Source organism: Chanos chanos, chromosome 1 (genome assembly GCF_902362185.1).
Source record: "Chanos chanos chromosome 1, fChaCha1.1, whole genome shotgun sequence".
Lineage (NCBI taxonomy): Eukaryota > Metazoa > Chordata > Actinopteri > Gonorynchiformes > Chanidae > Chanos > Chanos chanos.
In genome coordinates this window covers 37,692,225-37,712,020 of record NC_044495.1, presented here as the reverse complement: position 1 = coordinate 37,712,020, position 19,796 = coordinate 37,692,225, and the positions used below count along the sequence as shown (strand labels likewise).

The 19,796-nt window shown below is 42.2% G+C and overlaps 1 protein-coding gene across 1 annotated transcript in view; it reads left to right on the top strand.

Annotated features, from left to right (window-relative positions):
• Window positions 1–1,190: 1,190 nt before the first annotated feature.
• The window catches only part of LOC115822738 (A-kinase anchoring protein 13), a 66,377-nt gene continuing 47,771 nt past the window's right edge, over window positions 1,191–19,796 (top strand). Inside the window, exons 1-6 of the mRNA XM_030786659.1 lie at window positions 1,191–1,223; window positions 7,023–7,176; window positions 10,745–11,071; window positions 12,500–12,514; window positions 16,358–16,541; window positions 19,416–19,608. Of these exons, the coding sequence (XP_030642519.1) occupies window positions 1,191–1,223; window positions 7,023–7,176; window positions 10,745–11,071; window positions 12,500–12,514; window positions 16,358–16,541; window positions 19,416–19,608 (906 nt within the window). The remainder of the gene's footprint in view (window positions 1,224–7,022; window positions 7,177–10,744; window positions 11,072–12,499; window positions 12,515–16,357; window positions 16,542–19,415; window positions 19,609–19,796) is intronic.

Genomic DNA, 19,796 nt, shown 5'->3' with positions numbered 1-19,796 from the left:
AGTGCGCTGAAGCTCGCCAATAGCATTTTCAGACAGTGCTGTAAGCTTTACCACGCGAGGAGCACTGGTGATACGAGAGAAGAGCTCTGGGATTCAGGGCAGAAGCATCGATTCTTTTTGAACAAGCAGTCTGGGCTCGCGTTTCTCATGCCTGCACATAGTTTGTGTCTACTGGAGAGTCCAAGTACGCTGAATGATGTGGCTGAAGCCAGATTGGAGTTGTTTGGGGTTCTCTGTTCTACTGAGTTCGCAACACATCCTGTTATTCGTCACAGACAAGTCTCCGTATTGAAAAAGACACGAGCCCTACTAAAATAGAGTCTTCTCTGTCTGTCAGCCCTGATTCTAATATGGATTTGTGATATTTGAATGATTTTCCCTGGCTGTATTAATTGTGGCAATTGACCTCCTTTCTTTTTCCATCTCTTTTTTTTTTTTCCCTAGTCTTGACCACAGAATGCTGAGGGTGTTCAGCCTACTTGCTGCTGTGCCAAGATTGTCTTTTTTTTGGGATGGGGGAAGGGGATGCAGGATGTGGACTAGTGTTTAAAAACCAAGTTGTACCTTTGGAAGTCTGAAACTTTTAGGTTTTTTTTTTTTTTAATGTGACTTAATAAATATATTGCAAATCACTTGACACATCATTAAGCATTAAGTATAGTAAAGTCAGCCACAGTAACATGGTTAACGTTAGAATATGCCCTGGTCTGTAAGTTATTGAAGAGTCTTTCTGATTTACGCGTCTTCCTGTACCCTATATCAAAAATTGTTTATCGAAGCCAAGTTTCATTTTGTGCAAGTGTCCCATTCACCAAACATGACAAAACTCAGCTGTCAAAGTGTCCGACTTAAATCAAAAACAAAAGCCTATGCTACCGTAGCCTTATTCACCGAACAGTAGGCTTCCAGCTGGAAGTTAAAGGGAAAGAAAAGCCATTTTTGAGAACAGCCACACCAGTAACCCTAATTAGGCTTCGTTTTTCCTTGTACAAGTCCTCTCAGAACATTCGTTTTATACTGCGGCCCGCAAAAAGTCCCCACCACACACTAATGCTTCGGGGGGAATCTGTTCTCTAAGATGTGCCAAACAAAGGAGATTCGCTGTCTGCAGCCTCCTCTGTTTTCTGAAATAATTGTTTCAAACCATCTAACAGTGTTTTTTTCCCTCCCTCTCTACAGTGGCCAGGGTCATGAAACTGAATCCACAGCAAGCTCCGTTATATGTAAGTGTTGAGTTTTTGTTCTTTTCATGAAAAGTAACAATGCTTTTACTTATACTCTAATTGATCATTTGTTATCTTTGTGTGTCTGTGTTTGTATGTGTGTGTGTGTCTGTGTGTGTGGGTTGGAAGATGGTGGAGGGGGGTGTCAGTTAATGATTAAGGAAAGTTTCCAAAAGTATTGTAGTAAGCACTATGAGAAAAAGATGCAGTCTACACAAGTCTGCCTTGTTGAACTAACCTGGCCTGCTCTCTACGTGGGTTACGACCAAAAAATGTGGGCTGGGTAATTGCATGTTCTTCCTTTTGTTTGGCTTTTAGGGACTCTTAATTAGATTTGCTCAGGGCATGAGGCACCCTCATGTCCAAAGGGTGGCTGCATAAGAACTACAGTGTTTTTAGAAAATATATGGGACGAGTTACGCTCGTTAGAAAGAAAAAAAAAAGTCAACTGTAAGAGGCTGAAATCTTGGTTCTTCCCCAAAGGCCTACCTCTGTTACAAAGGCTCATAATGAGATCATTCTACAGTAATGTAAAAACAGCCTTGCTTCAAGGATTTTTTTTAAAGAATTCTTTTTTTTTTTTAATATATATATATATATAACCCAGTTCACTTTAATGGCACAAATCACAGCCAGTAGAAGTATTCCAACAGTTGTGGGCTGCACCAATTTTTTGACAGAGGGAACTGTAGCCACGTTTAAGGTAGGGCTGAATAGTCAAAAACATGTCTTCTGACAGCAGTGCAGGTTTTTTTTCGTGGGTGAGCCTTTCGGGCCATCGACTTAAACTAGGGCCTGTCTTCAGCATGTTATTGGGCCCTGGAGCTTCCAGCACCACCTACAGATTGGAAAATTCAGAGAGGTTGGTTATGTGACGTGGGATGTGGGACTGGCTTCTAATATCAGAGAGTAGCGAACGGGGGGGGGGGGTCTCAGTAGACTATACACAGAAAACAGAGAGAGTGCCAAGTTTGGCCTAGTTAGACTTCAACTCAGAATGACTGATGTTCTTTTGCAAAACCTCATTGCTGTGTCCAGTAGCTCCTTGACTACAGACACTGTAGATCTGATTGGTCTTATAACTTGGTCCATAATTTTTCATTATTTTTATTCAGTAGAGGCAATGAAAAGCAAACACATCAGTCTATTACAGACCCACTTAAAACAGGCTATTTCTACTACTTGTAGTAAACTCAATGCAGATTTTGATTAAAACGTATTTATTTACACAGAGATATAATTAATGTAATCATTTTCACAGACTTCAGTGGTTTGCACATGCATAAACATGAACATGGCTAAAGATTAGTGTATTACAAATAGGCTTTAACTTTATGTTAATACTTATGTTAGTTTGATTGCTCTAAGGCAGGGGTGGGCAAATCCGGTCCTGGAGGGCCATGGTCCCGCTGTTTTTAATGTCGACCAACTCAATACAACCTGTGATTGAGTGAAGAGTGTGACACCTGTTGTCAAGGTGAAAATCAACAGATAACTAAGAGGCGAAAGCGAAAACCGACAGGACACTGGCCCTCCAGGACCAGATTTGCCCAACCTTGCTCTAAGGCATGTTTTTATAGTTATTTATTCATTTCAACAGTTTTGTTGTGCGCTGTCTCCACTTCCTGAGCTCAGTTTAGACTTATTATTAGTTTGCTTTACCATAATGATCTAAGGATGTGGGACGTGTGCTGATGCGACTCTCTTCGTTTGTAGTTCACCTGTTGGTTTGTACAGCTGCATTTGGCTGGGATGTGCTGTTTTTGATGTGTGTGTATGTGTGTGTGTGTGTGTGTGTGTGTGTGGTCACAGACCTCTGATTTTGCTCTTGCATGCATGCAGGTTTTTCCTGTCAAGTACGTGACATTTTTAATTTTGAGAGTTCCTGTGCGTTGTTTTCAGAAACTTTTCTTCACAAGCTGGGTTATTTACTTTCTCCTCACAAGTGTGTTATTTATTCAAGTTTATTTTTTAGGGGAGTCAAATCAGCCTTGTTTGCATGTGAAAAAGAATTCGATAAGTACCTCCTGCCCTCCTGTTTGACAGCGGAGAGATATAAATAACTTTCTCTTTAAGAAGTATGTTATTTAATGCATGCAGCTTTCTCTAAGTTTGTTTCTTTTTCATGTTGTTTTGTCATTCAGACTCCGTCACTCACACAGCCACTGATCAATCCATCCACACTGGAAATCAATTTTGTTTCTACTGTGGACCCTGGGTTACTGTCAGCAAGAAACTACACTTGGGAAAGTTAGTCATGTGCTAGTCAGTTGTCTTTTGACACTGACTCACTTTTGAGAGTTACAGTATACAGGGACATTATTGATTGGCTTCCTATACAGCAGCGCAGACGCGCGACATAATTTAGACTAAAGAACAAGCTAATCTTTTGTTTTTTGGACGGAGGAGAGTCTTTTCATTTAGTTAGGTGTAAAATCAGGATTTCACAGGCTAATGACTGTATTACAGTGAGGCTGAGCTGCCATGGCAGTTTCTGACACGAGGCTGCGTAATTTACTTTAAGTCCACGTTTTTTTTGAAGCACAGAGGGAAAGAAAGTGTTTATATAAGCATATGCTTCAGTGTAGCCTTTTGAGTGTGGACAAAAGTTTGTCTGGCCTGCTGCCCTGTCCTTCTTTTAGCTTGTAATGTAGAAAACCATTGAACTACTCACAAGCACAGTGTGTAGCTCTCACACACCCCCAGCTCTTAGCGAAGCCACTCCGGGGCTGTTCTTAGAAACGCCGAGCTAAAAGAGGATAGCTGCCCCTCCTCGGACAGTTTCTTGGCTTCTTTCAAACGCCTTACAACCAAGTGCTTATTTCTGCATCACAGCTCCGCAGGAACATCAGCCGCACCTTACCAATCGCCAGATGTCGGGAACACTTAGCATTTCAGAAATACTTTATTTCTGTGTTAATCCATTTATTTATCCCTTCATATAAGATGATCCGTGATGGGTTTTTCACTTTGGATATTAGGCACTTTACGTGCACGGCAGAAATATAACTTGGCAGGGATGAAACTGAAGAGTAAATCTGTTCAGTGATTAAACATTTTCCGTCAAACTATTATACTTGATAATATGTCACACTGGCTACAACAACATAGATAAAAGCAATCTGGAAATCTATATGTAAGTATGAATATGTGGTTGCATATGGAGCCTGAGTGGCTTCAGGGTGGTCTTTGTCTCATGGTTTTGTTTCATTTGTGCTCTTTGCGCCGCTGGCACCGATCCTGTAGGAACACCTGTTGTCCATATTGGGCTGCTAGACTATAAGTGTCCTGTAGCCAACTTTAGCATGCAAGCACTTAAAGAGACACACATTTAGAGACATCAGTTTGTTTAGGACATGTGCAAGCTATAGTTAATAGGGGTGAGTCCTTAAAGTCTGGAATCCTCTTTGTCACTGGTGAAAGAGACATGGCTTTTTATTAAAAGGCAGCTTTGGATCGGTCGTCTCATTTGTCCTGGTTGGCCCTCAGACAGTCTGACATATCATTGACAGCACATGTTAAGCCTTTTCCAAACATGGCAGTCTGACTAGAAGTGTTTTTTTTTGGTCCTGTTTTCAAACTAAGGATTTGTATTGACACCTCAGTTGTAAAAGCATATCACCAGCAATAACAAAAACAAATGTGGTTTGACTGTGGGTGGAATCTATAGCATCTTTATCTGTGCATCTTTCTCCATGCCCATACAGTCTTGTCTGGTAAATGTGGTGAAAGAGAATCCACTGTTTAACCCCAGTCCTCTTTTAAACTCTGCCACACCCTTCAGATCTGTCATGACTTAGGATCAGGGTGTAGTCATTTCCGACAGGTGAGGCAAGTTCTTTACATCAACGAGAGACCATAGACCATCCATCTCTCTGAAGATTAATCTCTATCATATTTTGATAGCTTTGAGGCATTCAGAAGCCTTAGTGTTGGGAGGCATGTAAAGAAGCTTGTCTGTCTGTGTTATTAAGGAACAGAAGTATAACTGTCAGCCCTGTCTTTGTCAACATGATTTGAATGTTACTGCTTCAAAAGGATAACTTGCTCAAACAGTAAACGTGTTTTCTTTACGCTAACTTGACACGTCACTGCTAGATTCGGTGTGGGTGCTTTATTTAAAAACAGGTTACTTATTGCTAGCTTATGCTTATGATGAGCATACTCAGGACTGCATGGCTGTATTGTCAATATTATAATGCAGATAGCTGGAGGGAACGAAAGTTGCGTAAGACTGATTTGAATTTTGAGCGCTTAGTCACTTTGGCGATAACTTTCTGCGGTTGTCGTCTAGACCATAAAGCTGTGTGTCTTAAAGAGGAGTTGTGGAGGTGTATTGTACTGTCTTTTTTTTGGGGGGGGGGGGGGGGCGGCGCTGTCAGGTGCTGCTTTGTGTTGAAGCATCTTGCATAAAAGTAGGACAACCTGTGGTATTTCAACCATTTTGGAAATTTAGTAGAGTTACATCTACGCAGGGACTAAGGGTTTTCTTTTTTTGTTGCTGTTGTTTTTTTACCTTGTGTAGAATTTGCTCTAAATTGTACCAGTCCTTTTGTCATCACCCAGAATAAGCAGCTGACTGGCATTTGGCACAGGAGGATGTGGTCTCTGCACTCGATCCAAAGAAAACAGTTCCCACCATCGCATTCAGCCCCGTTGCTTACATCACACTCTCTAACCCTGTGTTTTTGACATTACCAGTACGGGAAGCCAGCGAACCAAGCATCTAATGGATTTTGATGATTCACCCATTGAGATTGGCTCAAGTGTGCTTCTGCCAAGTTGGATCTGAAATATAAATTCCTGTGTTTTTAAGGGCATGAAGTACTGGCAGCATATTGAGAAAGTTTGAAAGAGTGACAGTTAGACTGTTGAATTATGCCTGGCTGTGTAGACAGACCTGACACTATTGTGCTTCATACTCTTCCATTGCATATGCTAATCTGTTAGCAGCAGTGGCTACACAGAACAGTGCTGGAGTCAACACTGTAACACTTTTTAACTTCACTCACTCTCATAATAACATATAAATAATCTTAGTTCTTCCAGGAAACATAACTGTCCTCCAATCTTATCTGCTTCCCCTTAGGCTTAGCTATGTGTTAATATTGCTTGTGCATGTGTGTGTGTAGTGTCATCTAATATTGTGTGTGTCCCAAGAGTTTAAGGTAAAACGAATGCTCTCAGGGTTATGTGAGGCCTCTCACAAAGACAAAGCCTTGGTCTCCTCATCTGTGTGTTAGAAAAAAAAAAAAGACGAGATTGTGACACTGGCCAAAACAAATGTTTCAAATTTGTTTGATTTTTTCGTTCAGTTGTTTCAGTGTTCTTTTTCAAATGTTTAACTTTGGTTCAGACCGTGATGAAAACACTCAGAAGCTTCCAGAAACCCACACAGTGGTTTCCTTCACACACACACATGCTTATTGTACATTAAAATACATGATGTAATTAAGTGGGGAGGGGTTGGGTAATTATTGTTTTTCAAAAGTCTATTTGTATTTACAGAGAGTGCTGTCCTGCTATAGGGTTGACAACAACATAATCAAAAACCACGTCTCCTTTATAGGCAGGTGTTGATGCCTCTCTTTTATGTGTGGTCTTTGATGCGAGGGTGTTTCTGTCACCTCTCTGTTATTTAGGGTTTGAGTTATGTCATTTTGACATTCATACAAGTTCAGACATTTTCTTTTCTTTATCGACCCTCTGATGCATGTACCAATGCATTTCACCTGAAAAAAAGCATAAATGTTAATAACCTTCTCTCTCTCTCTCTCTCTGTCTCTCTCTCTGTTATAGGGTGAATGTGTGCTGACTGTGCAGCTCGATAATGAAGAGTGTTTGGAGGATGAGGAGGAGGTAGAGTTTTACCTGCTGTTTGCTGGCACCACCCAGACACACCTGACCAGCACGCACAGACTCAGCCATGTCACCCTGCAGGCCGTGTGCCCAGGTCAGTGCCCTAAACACACACACACACACACACACACACACACGCACTTTCATACGCGCACACACACACACAGACACACGTGTGTGTGTGGGCACCTCTTAACCACTGCCAGTGACCCTGCCATTCTCTCTACAAATTTCGGAAATGAATCGTTTAAGAGAGAGAAGCTATGCAGGTTTTGGTTTTTTTTGGTGTAGGTAAGCTGAAGTTATTATCAGTCATGGTGCGGGGAGAAGGTGTTAATCTGATTCACTTGGCTTCATCCGGTTTGCTTATCAAACAAACTGTCAGTTATGTGCTATCTTAACACTTTTGAAATCTGTCATGTAAAAGAAAATCTCCCAAATTTTATCGTTACCTTTCAGATAGAAGAGTTTACACATGTATAATGTACTTCATACATATATAACACCTCATTGACCCCATTGAATACACTGAGAGTGAACTGGGCATAGAGACTTTGATTGGGAAGTCTTCCAAATGCAATAGTACGCAACTCACAGACATATATTATACACACACTCACTGTGTTCATAGCAAAAGAGCTGGACGTGCAGTTGGTCTGAATGTGAGGAAACATTATGGCTTGTTGTACGTTAAAAAATGGGGAGTGGCTGACAAGATTGTGCAGATACATAAACATTTATCTCTTGAATCTATGTGTGCATGTTTGTGGGTGTGTCCGTGTGTGAAGTCTTAGTTACCTGTATAAGGACATGTCTTCTTTCCTGGAGAGAACTAAGCTTTACTCAGTCCCTGCACTTTGAATTGTAAATGTTTTCCTTATATGTCTTGATACAGCTTAGACAGTGGGGGGTATATTTTAACATGGTAAGAACACCTCAGTTTTCCTACAGGAACCTATGACCATGTAGGTGCTTCTCATAGATCAGCAATGTAAAACTCTTTGGCATTGACACATTCTGTCCAAAAAGTGTGTAATGTTTTTTTTTTTTAACCAAACAGCCTTGAAAAATGCTCAGATTATTTTTGCTTGATGAAAATGATCCTTTTTTCTCTGCTAATAATGACTGTTAAACAGTTTGAAAACATAGGATGCTGTAACATAACAGTAAGTGTGTGTCTGGCTAAAAGTCTATTGTGTTCATTTTAGGGAGGAGGGAGGAGGGGGCAGAGGGGGTGGAACTGTGCTGCATCTTGGCACAGAGTGCTGTAATCACCCCCCCCCCCCCCCCCCCCCGGGTGAGCACTTAGAGGCTTTTTAGCAGTGCATTAAGAGGACGAGATGGATGGGTTTCTGTCGTCTGCCTCAGGTGCACTACTCTCAGCCTGCAGACCAAAGAGACGTGAAGCCCCCCTCTCCTGTCCTACCCTGGAGGTCTCTGCCGCTGTTGCTGCTTTTGTTTGAGTCAGAAGTCTGGTTGCTAAGACATCTTTATCAACAGGAATTAAACAAGACAGCCATTTCTATTTTAATTGTGTGTGTGTGTGTTTGAGAGAGAGAAAGAGGGTGAGTCTGTGAGTTCGTATGTGTGTGTGAGTGAGTGAGTGAGTGAGGTTTTAGCTTGTGAGTGAGTGTGTGAGAAAGTATGAAGGGCAGAAAGAGGAATGTTTTTAGAGAATTCACTTGTATTTTCTGCTCTATGCAAGCAAATACACACATGCGTACATACATACACATTCGCACATTGATTACTGCTATTATGTGTCCTCCACGAGTCAACTGAAATAGGACAGGCCCCTTGGCTATAGCCACAGGAAAGTCATAATTGTTTATGACTGTTTCTATTACTGTGTACCACTTCTTTCTCCCTGTTTCCCCTCTTCCAGTCCTGGAAATGAATAGTTTTAATGTGAGAACATTTTTCAATAATTATATCTGCCCCAGCTCAGCTTTTGGCAGCCAGACATGTTTTTCATCTGTGGATGTTTATGTCTGCCGTGCTTTTTTTAAGCATACGTTTCTCTTACTAACATTGCGAAACAAATGAAACGTATGCTGTGCATGTAAATACAGGTATTTAATGGTGCTGTAGTTTACAGTTATTGTATGCTGTAATATCGTGGAATGAACTCCTGTCCATTACACTGGTCTGATCCTTACAGTATAGTTATCTCTGATACTGAGTACAGTATTTGATGACTTGGTACTGTGGTGGCATTTTGGCCATGGTGACGGAAAATAATTAATTGGAAGCAGTTAGGGAGGAACTGCTGCTTGTTAGCGGTGTACTAGTTACTTAGCAATCTCAGACATGCAGGCCAACACCCACTCAAGGTTTGTATTGTTAACTCTCCACTCCCCGCTTACTTATTCGAAAATGATTGGTCATCAAGGCCACTGTTCGACAGTTTGGTTGGTTGGGTAATCAACCGCATACAACTACAGAGAAAGTCGTTTATTTTGTTTATTTCTGATTTAATGATTACTCAAGTTCAGATGATTCATTGGCATTCTCATCTATATTTAGACCGCACTTGGGTACGGACCAGCAAAACGGACCAAGTGCGAAAGCAGCCTAATTTGTCAATCCAACAGTCATGTGTCCAAACGCTGATTTACATCTGTTTGCGTTGTGTGTTGTGGACGTCAGCAAAAGTCAGGAAAACACGCATATGTTGGCATCTTGCATATTTACATGTTTTGTATTCGCTTCTTGTGTCATGGGGTAACATTAGCCCTCATAAATACAAGACTCCCATCTGACCCTCTGACAGACTCTCTAGGGAGAGCTATATCTGCCGTGTACAGTTTCGTGACAGCGATGCGAAGACCTCCCATGGCTATGCATATCCTTTTGACACTGATGTCCGCCGTACTGCTGCAAAAATTCCCTGTTGAAAGATCTCATTTTTAAGAGTAGCCACTTTCTCTAATTCTGGTCTCCTCGGAAGCCCCAATGTAATTTTAGACTCCAAAAGTTCTGTCTCCTAAAATATAGATATGAATCGGCTATAGTTGTTGCATCTTTTCACGGTGAGATGATCAGTGAAGTGTGCGCGCTGTATGGCGTAATGCATAGGTCTTTTTCTATCTGCTCCCCTTGCAGGATTTTTTTTTTTTTTTTACAGACTGTTCAATAAAATTAATGTTTGTGCCTTGTTTCTAATAGCAACTACTGATGGCACAGAGGATGTGGTAGCGGTTCTAGTAAATTGTCTGCCTCTCCTCCCTGTCAATGAGCTTTTCAGCTATGGCCTCATCTAATGGAACTTACGGAGAGTTTCACTGCGTTTTCACACTTTGGAGTGATCTCACTTTTGGGCACACTTCTGCTCGGATTTTTCTCACTACCCTGATTCTCTCAGAGAAACCACAGGTCTTACAAAGCAGTTCTTAAGAGAAACATCAGCCATTAAGAGTGTAACAAATATATTCAGTCAGCTGGAAACTTAGACTAAGCTTGGTATCTGCATAAATTTTCCAGAGTATCTTCGTTGCTGTAAGCCGGCCATGTATAATTATGGCTTGAATATAAAGCAATACTTTCTTTAATATGCTGTACTTGAGATGCTGTGGACTTGACGACTGCCTGCTGACTGGGGAACATTTAAATGTTAAATTGTGTCTAATAGACTCTGTGTTTGTTGGTTCTCTTCTCCACAGCCCACAACTGCAGTGAAACGGTACAAGTCACGTTGTGCTTGGCCAGACCAGGAGGGCCAGTGGACCCCTTGGCTGAGGAATGTTTCCAGTATGTCCAGGACCTGGCCTTGGACATGGCCCAGTTTCTGGTGAGCGCGTCAGGACATGCGGATGGCCTGGAGGGGGCGCTGCTCCTGGACGAATGTCAGATCCCCCTGCAGGAGTGTGAGAGGCTGGACCACACGTTGGCGCTGGCCCTCAGACACCTGTCCCTGCCCCAGGGCTGGAGCGTGCTGGGCACCGACTTCGCTAACACAGACGAAGGAACTCAGCCAACCCCAGCATTCGGTAAATACCTGTGTGGAATGTTTTTCTTTCGTTGGGTTTTTACCAAGAAATAGGCCTATGTTCTGGTTTTTGCACTCAGTAGGTGCTTTCAGACCAAACAGTTCTAGGGACTCGTTGAGAGGAACTACCTACTGGGGAGCTCCCCCAAGAACTACATACTTTCAAGGGCTTTTTTTCTGTTTGCATTCGCACAACCAGTAGGAATGTTGAAGTGACGTTTTACATGGATTTTTAAAAATGGCGACTGCATACCAGTTTTTGCTTGGTAAAATTTATAAAAAAAAAAACGATAAATTAAAAACTTGCCAGTCAAAATGTCTGGTAATAATGCTCATACAAAACGTAGCTATAACAGGATATTTGTATTTTGACAGCGAAACAGCCTGGAGGAGGAGAGAGTAACACGGCTTATGTGCATTGCAAGCTGCAAAGACACATTGGACACGTTTGATTTCAAGTCGGCAGGGGACTTTGCTGCAATGAAAAAAAGGAGAAAATAAAATGTTACCTGGCAGCCTTATAGGCTACATTTGATGCCATGTAGGCCTAGCCTTTTTTAAACAGACTACAGATGTTGCAGGTTACACATGTTCTGTAATGGCCTACATTTACAATAGCTCAGTCGTTACTGTGCGTTTGGCTTAATCGTAACCGTTCATTAAATAGTGCAACTGGTTTGAAGTCATTGTCACATCTTTCGTCAACCTAGGTGTACATTATATTTGTGTTTGTAACATAAACTGTTACGTGACTGGTAAGTTTCAAATTTGTCCGGTAAAATAATTTTTTTCCGGACACCAAGAAAAGATCCTAACGGAAACCCTGCTGCACACTTACGCCACTCATGGTTCCTCTTGTGCTGGGAGACTACCAACCCTTAAGTAGGAGCTAAAAAAGTCCTAAGTTCTAAGAACTATGATCCTCCTCAGTTCCTGCAATGCAGACACACAAAAAAGGGGGTACTTCCTCCAACAGTTCTAAGAACTGTGAAAAAGTTCCCCAAGTCCGAAAGCGCCTAGTGCCTTTGTAAAAAAAACAGAATTAACAAGAGACCTAAGGTCCTGAATGAGTGAATATGTTTGAAGGACACTTGCGTAATGTAGCTAAAGGACTTTAACGGTTAACCTTTCTTGTGAGTTGATTTGGTCTTACCACAGCTCAATGCTTTTTGCTGTGTGGTTTCTGAAGTGTGCATATCAGCACGTTCGCTAATGAAATTGGCCCTGTACTGCACTCTTAGCTAGTCATGGCCCCAGGAGAATGATATGTATGGTAAATATCCAATCACAGGTTGAGCATACTGAATTATTATTATTATTAATTTTTTTTTTCTTTTCTTGTAATGTGCAACTCATGTCACCAGTTAGAGAAGTAACTAGGTAAATTGGCAGGAAAACGCTGTTCAGTGTGTCCGTGGTTGTAATGAAGGATTTGGAGTTGTGGGTAGTATCTAGGAGATCTGTCTCTGACTAAAGGCCCTACTTGTCTGAGGGAAATTCCCCCAAGAGCTGCACCATTTGCTCCTTTTGGCTACTGATTTTCACTTCTAACCCCCCACCCCCTCCCTTTATTCTTTTCTGCCTCCCCTCTCCTGTTGGGACGCAAGAACAAGCCATGAACGTACAGTCAGATATTCTAAAGCAAACATTCCCACCCAAATTAAAGAGCTCGTTTTGGCACACAGCATGCCATGGCCTATTAAGAAAAGCAGGGAACTTGTTTTAGAACTGGCTGTAGATTGTTTGTGATAAGTGGGGAGGCCCTGGTCATAGATGACTGATCTTTTCTGTTTCTTTCGAATTGGCAGATCAGGCCGTGTGTTACAGTTGTTTTCCCCCTCTGTTGTAGTAGTTGTAAATTACAAGGAGAGGAGTTTGAGATGTCACTGCATATATGGTTCATAAGATTGTTTTGTGAAAGTTGAGATGTCAGTGAACGATGTTGACCGAAATCTGTCATTGCACAAAATAGGATTTAAATATCAATCATTTGCATACGGGTATTATTGTGTCCTACCGTTTTTTCTTTTTTTGGTTTTTCATATTCAAATTTTTCATTTTTGCACCATTGAATTAGTGACTGAAGTAGAGCCTTATGTTGAGTTATGTGCAGACTGTGGTCCAATTCCGGTCCAATTCAGATTCATAGGTCTGGATTTTGTCCTTTGCTTGCACGGACGGATACGTACCTGGTCAACACATGTGTGGACTCTTAACTCTCTGTGTCATATAGCGGTTTATGGAGACGAAATTTAACAGGATCTCACTATTCCATGGCCAACGTTGAATAGTTTTAGAATATACAGTACAATGTGAAGAATGGACTGCAGGTGAATTTGCAGTATAGCGTGCACAGTTTTTGTGGCACATATGGTTTTGTTGCAGAGGGAACATTTGAGAATCGGATTTTTAACACATTAAGTACGGCCTTGTCATAAAGAGAACTCCATTATGCCTGTCATGTGTCCATGTTTTGTGTATGACCTTGGAGCATTTGCAAAGAAGTTAAAAAAAGACTTGACATGAAATGAAGGTGCTAATCAGTCTAAGAAAATGGAGTACATGATTAAAGTGGTATTAGAATAGAGCTGATTGCTGCTGTTAAACTGAACAGTGCCTTTGGGAATGCTCAAATTCCTTTCGCTCATTTCGGACAGAGGCAGAAGCTTTGGCTCAGATCCTTGTTTTCCTTCTTTTAAACTGGTTATCAGATGCGCTGACTCATGTAAATGTGTGTTAAGCGTCTGTTTGTGCATGTGTGTTTATGGGAATATCTGTATTTAGATGAATTGGAAGCCATTGTCAGTGCTGAACGCACATGTGACAGATGTGCGGTTCAAACCATTTGTACGAAGATTAGAGAACAGCTCACTTGGATGACCTTAACCATATCTGCTAATGGTATGGTAGATGCGCTAATTTAGTGGCTAGTTAATGATTGGTGCCAGTGTGGAGGCTAAGTATGAGCTGTCTTGCTGGTAGTTAAAGACTAAAGCTTTAACAGTTGCATAGAATAGAAGACTAGCTATACAACAGCTTTGCTTGCTCTCTATTTTATATAAAAACAAAAACAAAGAAAGCCTGTCTTATCTCTCACCAACAGTTCTGGTCTCAAACAAAAGCTCTGTCATGTAATTTGATTGTCCTTTTTTTTATACCACAGAGGAAGTGGTATAAATACATTTGCTTTGCCTTTGAATGCTGGAGCAATGTTATTTTCCTTTTTGTTTTGTTGCTTGGCCTTGTCATCAGTCATGCCGGATGTATTGTGTACACAATCAACATGCCCACGGTGCTATAAAAAAAGGCATCTCTTCTGTACCAATGTTCTTTCGTAGGTTAAGTGACAACCTTTAAAACTCTGGCGGGATATTACTTTGCGGCTTTGTGATGCGCAGATTAAAACAAAGACAGACGATCGGTCTCGCGGCGGGATCTCATGTGTTCGGAAAATGAAATTCCTCCGGAGAAAACCTGCCCTTGGAGGAGAGACCAGCTGTGTAATGCTCCTCTGTAGCCTTGGCATTTCCTGCAGCTGGCGGAGTGCACCACCTGGGCCAGCCCCTGAAACTGGAGCTACCAGCGGGCTCTCGGCCCAGATCGTCTGTGGGCACGCGCTGCCCTGCCAAAAGTTCTCTCTGAGAGAGAAATAAAACATACTGGGCATTAATATAAAGGGAAAAGTATTAAATTAATATGAAGCATTTCCCCATCCATTATACTTCTTTCCAAGCTTTTCGGTGCCAACTTTGTGTTCGCTGGTATTTCGACTTGCTGTCCAGGGTTTATGAGACACGCAGTGTCTGTGGGAAAGAGCTACGTTGGATTTGCTCAAAATGTGGAAAATGTGATTTGTATGTGACCCCCCCCCCCCCCCCCCCCCCCCCCCCCCCCCAACAACGAGTGGCTTTTGTATATGATACACTTTTCAGTCCCTCTATAAAATCTGACCAAGTGAAAGGAAATGACTTGCCCTTGCTCATATTGTTTTCATGAGCCATGAATGGGTCTTTTGGTGCTAAGGCTGTTAGGGCGTGTATGCTGCCAGTGATTCAGCTGAGCATTGTCTCACAGAGTGAGACACGCTGCATCTAGGTCTGTTCCTAATAGTTTACATATTTGGAGTCTCCTGCTGCTTTAAAGATGGTTAGGGCCATAAACTGAATGCTTACTTACAAATATTCGCTTTTGATTCGGTACTAAATTTGCACTGCTTTTTATCCTCTTCTGTGCTTTTTTTTTTTTGTCCTCCTTAAATTGTGAACTTAAAAAAATAGAAGCCACATTGAATGGAGTGGGGGAAAAAAACTGAAAGCGACAGATTAGAGGCCATGTTATGACCTCACTATTTTACATTACTACCCCTGTCAGCTCTTTCAAGCACCTGAGTGCTTAGTGATCCTGATCCCCTCCTCAGTTCTCTTTTTTTTGACTACCAGATTACGCCCCACTACAGCATTTTTTTTTTCTTTTTTTTCTTTTTTTTTTTTAGTCAGGGCTCCAAATTGGCTGTTGAATGCCCAGTGGGGCTGTTCAAACGAGGACACTTTGGTTCCCAGCCTCTCATTAACCAGTCGGAACAATCCAGCCTCTGTGTCTCTGGGCTTGCAGGGAGGGAAGCTTCCAGAACAGCTCCACATAATCTCTCTCATTACCATGAAAGCCCACAAACGTTTCATTCCACACAGGGGCATCACACTGGACCTCCGAGGTCCCCCTAAAATACAACCACAAAGTGGGCAGTTTGCCTTCCATTTGAATGTTTTTATTGACATAATTCACCTCTTACATGTGAAATGCGTTGTGTAAATTAAATTTTTCTCCTTAAAACTCCTTATCAGGAGTTTTAAGCAGACAGGTAGAGGAATTTCATTTAAAGGGATGGCCCCAAACCTGTGTACAGGGTATAGATGATATGCTCGGCTTTAATTGGTCCTGCCGGTTTGGCAAGAGGAGGGACTAGTCATTGATTGGCTAAAGTTTAGAGAAATCCATGCCCTTATGCAACAGAGGCAGTGAGAAACTAGGAGGCTAGTCAGAGTCCAGTGTAGGAAGTGCTGAATCTCTCTGCTGTGAATTCTCACTCACTCAAATATTGTAAGAACTCTTCCATTAGACAGACAGTTCTAAGGATCTCACTTTAGTAAATTTACTATAGTTTTATTTTTGTAGCCGTGAAACCTCTGCTTGGGATTGTAGTGTGTTCTTAGTGACGTAATGCGTCTAGACTCTCTGTATCAGTGAGTGACACTGTCCCTGATCGAAACCACCTTCTTCTATTCTCCAGAACCTGGACCACACGAGACCCTCCTCCACTTTGCGGCACGCCGTGGGTTGCGAAAGGTTGCCCTCTTCCTGCTTCAGCAACCGGGAGCCAGGGAGGCCCTCAAACTGCCCAACAAACAGGGCCGCACACCGGCCAGTATAGCCCAGAAGAGGGGCCACACGCAGCTTCACAAGCTTCTCACCGAGTGAGTACCACTGAATTCCCACACATGACATGAGGAACAGCATTCTGGGAACAAGCGGGGGCTAGTTATGCAAACAAGGGCACTTCTTCAGCATTTGACAATATCTTTGTCTCTCTCTTCTTCTGTGCCCAAACTGCAAATGATTCCCATATGAGATAAATAGTAACATACGTAATGCTGCCAGGATTGTATTTGCTTTAAATTCCAAAGCAGACAGAATTTTTTTTTTGTCTTTGTCTTTTTGCATTCTGAGCAACGTATTGTAACAATAACAATAGGTATGTCTGCTAGTTCAACCAAAGAAATATTTCATGTCTGCTATTTTTTTTTTGTTTTTCATCAGTACATTGATTCATCTCACATGTCCAAGGATCATTTAAAAGAAAAATCCCTCTGCTTTCGTTGTTTTTCTTTTGCCATGTACCAGTATGTGGTTTGGGAATAGCTGATGTTGAAATATATTTAGAGCTAAGCAAGCAGCAGAGATAAGAGACGGCTACACAAGGACGGGTCATACGGCTCTGTCTGCACTGTGTGTGTAAACAGTTGAAGCTTGCCTTCCGGAGAGTTTTACAAACCTTAGCAACACACACAAACACACACACACACAACCACAAAATACAAAACCGGTTTCAAACAAGGCAAAATTCTTTGCGGAGTAAACCTGAAAGAGTGGACACACCTGAGAGTAGTGGGAACAGTTCGTATGAGCTCAGTCGCCTCAGACCGTGCTCTCTCTCTCCCTCTCAGACGGTGCCAGGGAGGCGTGGGACGGCTTCCATATGCTCTCTGACCCAAGCATGCTATAATAGGACAGATCACTCTATCTGCTGCATTAAGCCGACAAGAGCTCACTCACGCACCTTTGGCCTGTGCATCTCTTTTTCTCTCTTCTTGTCAGTCTTCAGTTGGCAGAGACAGTCTTGAGAATGTCCAGAATTAGTGATTGTTAATATTCTTTGTGAAAATACTGTTTATATTCTTGAATATTTTGTGAAATTTCCGTTGTCTTCTTAACCTTCATCATACTTTTCTTAGGCAAATGTTGCAAACTTAATGCTGTGGATAAAAGCATGGGCCACACTCTTGGTGTGAACTGAAGTAATCCCAGCTGTAAACAATGTCGTCATCTGACCCAACCCGTTTGTTTACCTGCCCTTTTGCTGTCCCAGACCTTTGTGTTCAGGCTCCTGACTAACTGGAACAAAGATCAACATTTTGTTGGGGGGAGTTCGGGAGGCGTCGCAGTCGGTTTGAACATGTATTACGTCAGATGTCAGCGATCTTGCCGCCAACCAAGAGCTTCTCACGTTTTGACAACTCGCGACTGTTTCGCCCGTGTCACACAGAGACTGATGTCTCCAGGGTCGTATGCTGTTCTGTTTTGGTAGTGAATGTGACATGTGATAGCCGTCAGAAAGAGAAAGCGAGGAGACGGGCCTCGGCCCGGCCATTACATGTGATCTTAGCTTCCAGGAATAGGGGTTTGTTACGGAGCGTTTTCATCACACCAGTCTGGTGCTAATGTTCCAGGGCTGCATTTATAGGACCTTAACTGAACCTTGCAACACCTTGTCACATTACTGCGTATTACCTGCCTTGCTGACAGATAGAGAATGTGATTCAGCATTCAGGTGAGAGAGACACCAAGATAAATGTGTTAAGTTTGCACGCAAGTGTGTATGTGGGCTCATTTCTCTTCAGTCTTCTCTGTTATGATTTGGAGTTATTGTGACATTTGCCAGTGCAGATGCAAAGATTTAATGGGCTATCACACTGATTGGTTGTATTGCATTCTAGGTGTAATTATAGTCCTTGAAAAATCCAGGCTCCCAAAACTTTGTTTCATACTGTCTTCATTGACAGTATCATCTACAAAGAACACTAGTGTGATAATCTCACATTGATCGGTGCACAACTAAATTCTCTAGAACGATGCAGCATCTTTTAAAACCAAACAAACAAACAAACAAACAAATTACTTTAGGTTTATGTCATTTCCAGAGACAGGGTGTTGTATCAGTAAAATTTAGCCCCCTCCAGGAAAATCTGACAGGAGGTTACATGTCCGTAGTTTTCTGCTCTCTGTCGTCCTTAAAGGTTTAAAGGCTATTATGTTTTAGCCATAGGCAGTTGAGAGCTGGCCCATGGTTTGTAGGAACTTGAGAATGCCCTCTTTTCTCTCAGCACGCCATTTAAGTCCAGTCCACTGAAAGCGATGCCGTGGAGTTGCCATGGACACACTTTTTTTGTCTCTTTAAAGCTTGGTGTTGAGAGACATGAAGCAGGTGGGAATAGAGCTCCCAGGTCTTACTCCGCAGACAGGGCCCGGGGGACAACTTTGCTCATTCTTCTGTTTACAATGCTTACTACCTCTTTTTATCTCCCTTTTCCCTCCTCCTCCTCCTCCTCCTCCTACTCTTTCTAACCAAATCGTGTACCTTTGGGTTGGTTACCTTCATTCTGTGCAATTTTACAATTCTCAGGATTCACAGTTCTTCTCAGAAATGCAGGTTAAGCCTAGACACAACTGTGCAATACTAATTCGCCCTTGTTCTTCCTGTCCCTGCTCTTCTATTTTAAGCTGCGCTCTCTCTATAGCTGCACAGGTTTCTATACGGCCGCACTCAGAGCTGTTAGAGTTGTTAAATGTCTGTGAATGACTACATGATCAAAAACAATTAAATATCCGTTCTTCGTATGATCAGTTACTAAGGAGTCAAACTTGTTTTGAATTTTACTGGGTTGAACACCGTGTTTTAATAAACCAATGCCAGAGGGAACTGCTCTTTGATGCACAGGGGTGTGGTGATTGGATGATTCAGCACCATATGACTGGGTGTTCCTCTGAGAGTCTCTGTTTGTATTCTGCAGGGTTGAGACGTTGCCAGAGATCGAGCTGAAGGCAGCCAAACGTAGTTACCCAGGAGGGCGGGCACTCCGGCACCACCCCAGACTGAACACCTACACCCTGACAGTGGACACAGTACCAGGCAGTCCTCTGCCCAGCCTGCAGAAACATGTGGAGGAGCTACAACATCTCATTCGGTGCCATCAGGACAATAAGGTCATTCATTTTTATGCCCATGCAGAAGCTGCATCCATCTTTGGAGTTGCGTTTCCTTGTTTCATGTCTTTAAGGATATGTTGTTACTGTCGGCTGGGTGTTATCTCCATGTTTGTTTGCTCTTGAACTCGTTCTCAACTTAAACTTCTGCAACAGGAGGTAAATATCAGTGGGGGAAGACAGCGATG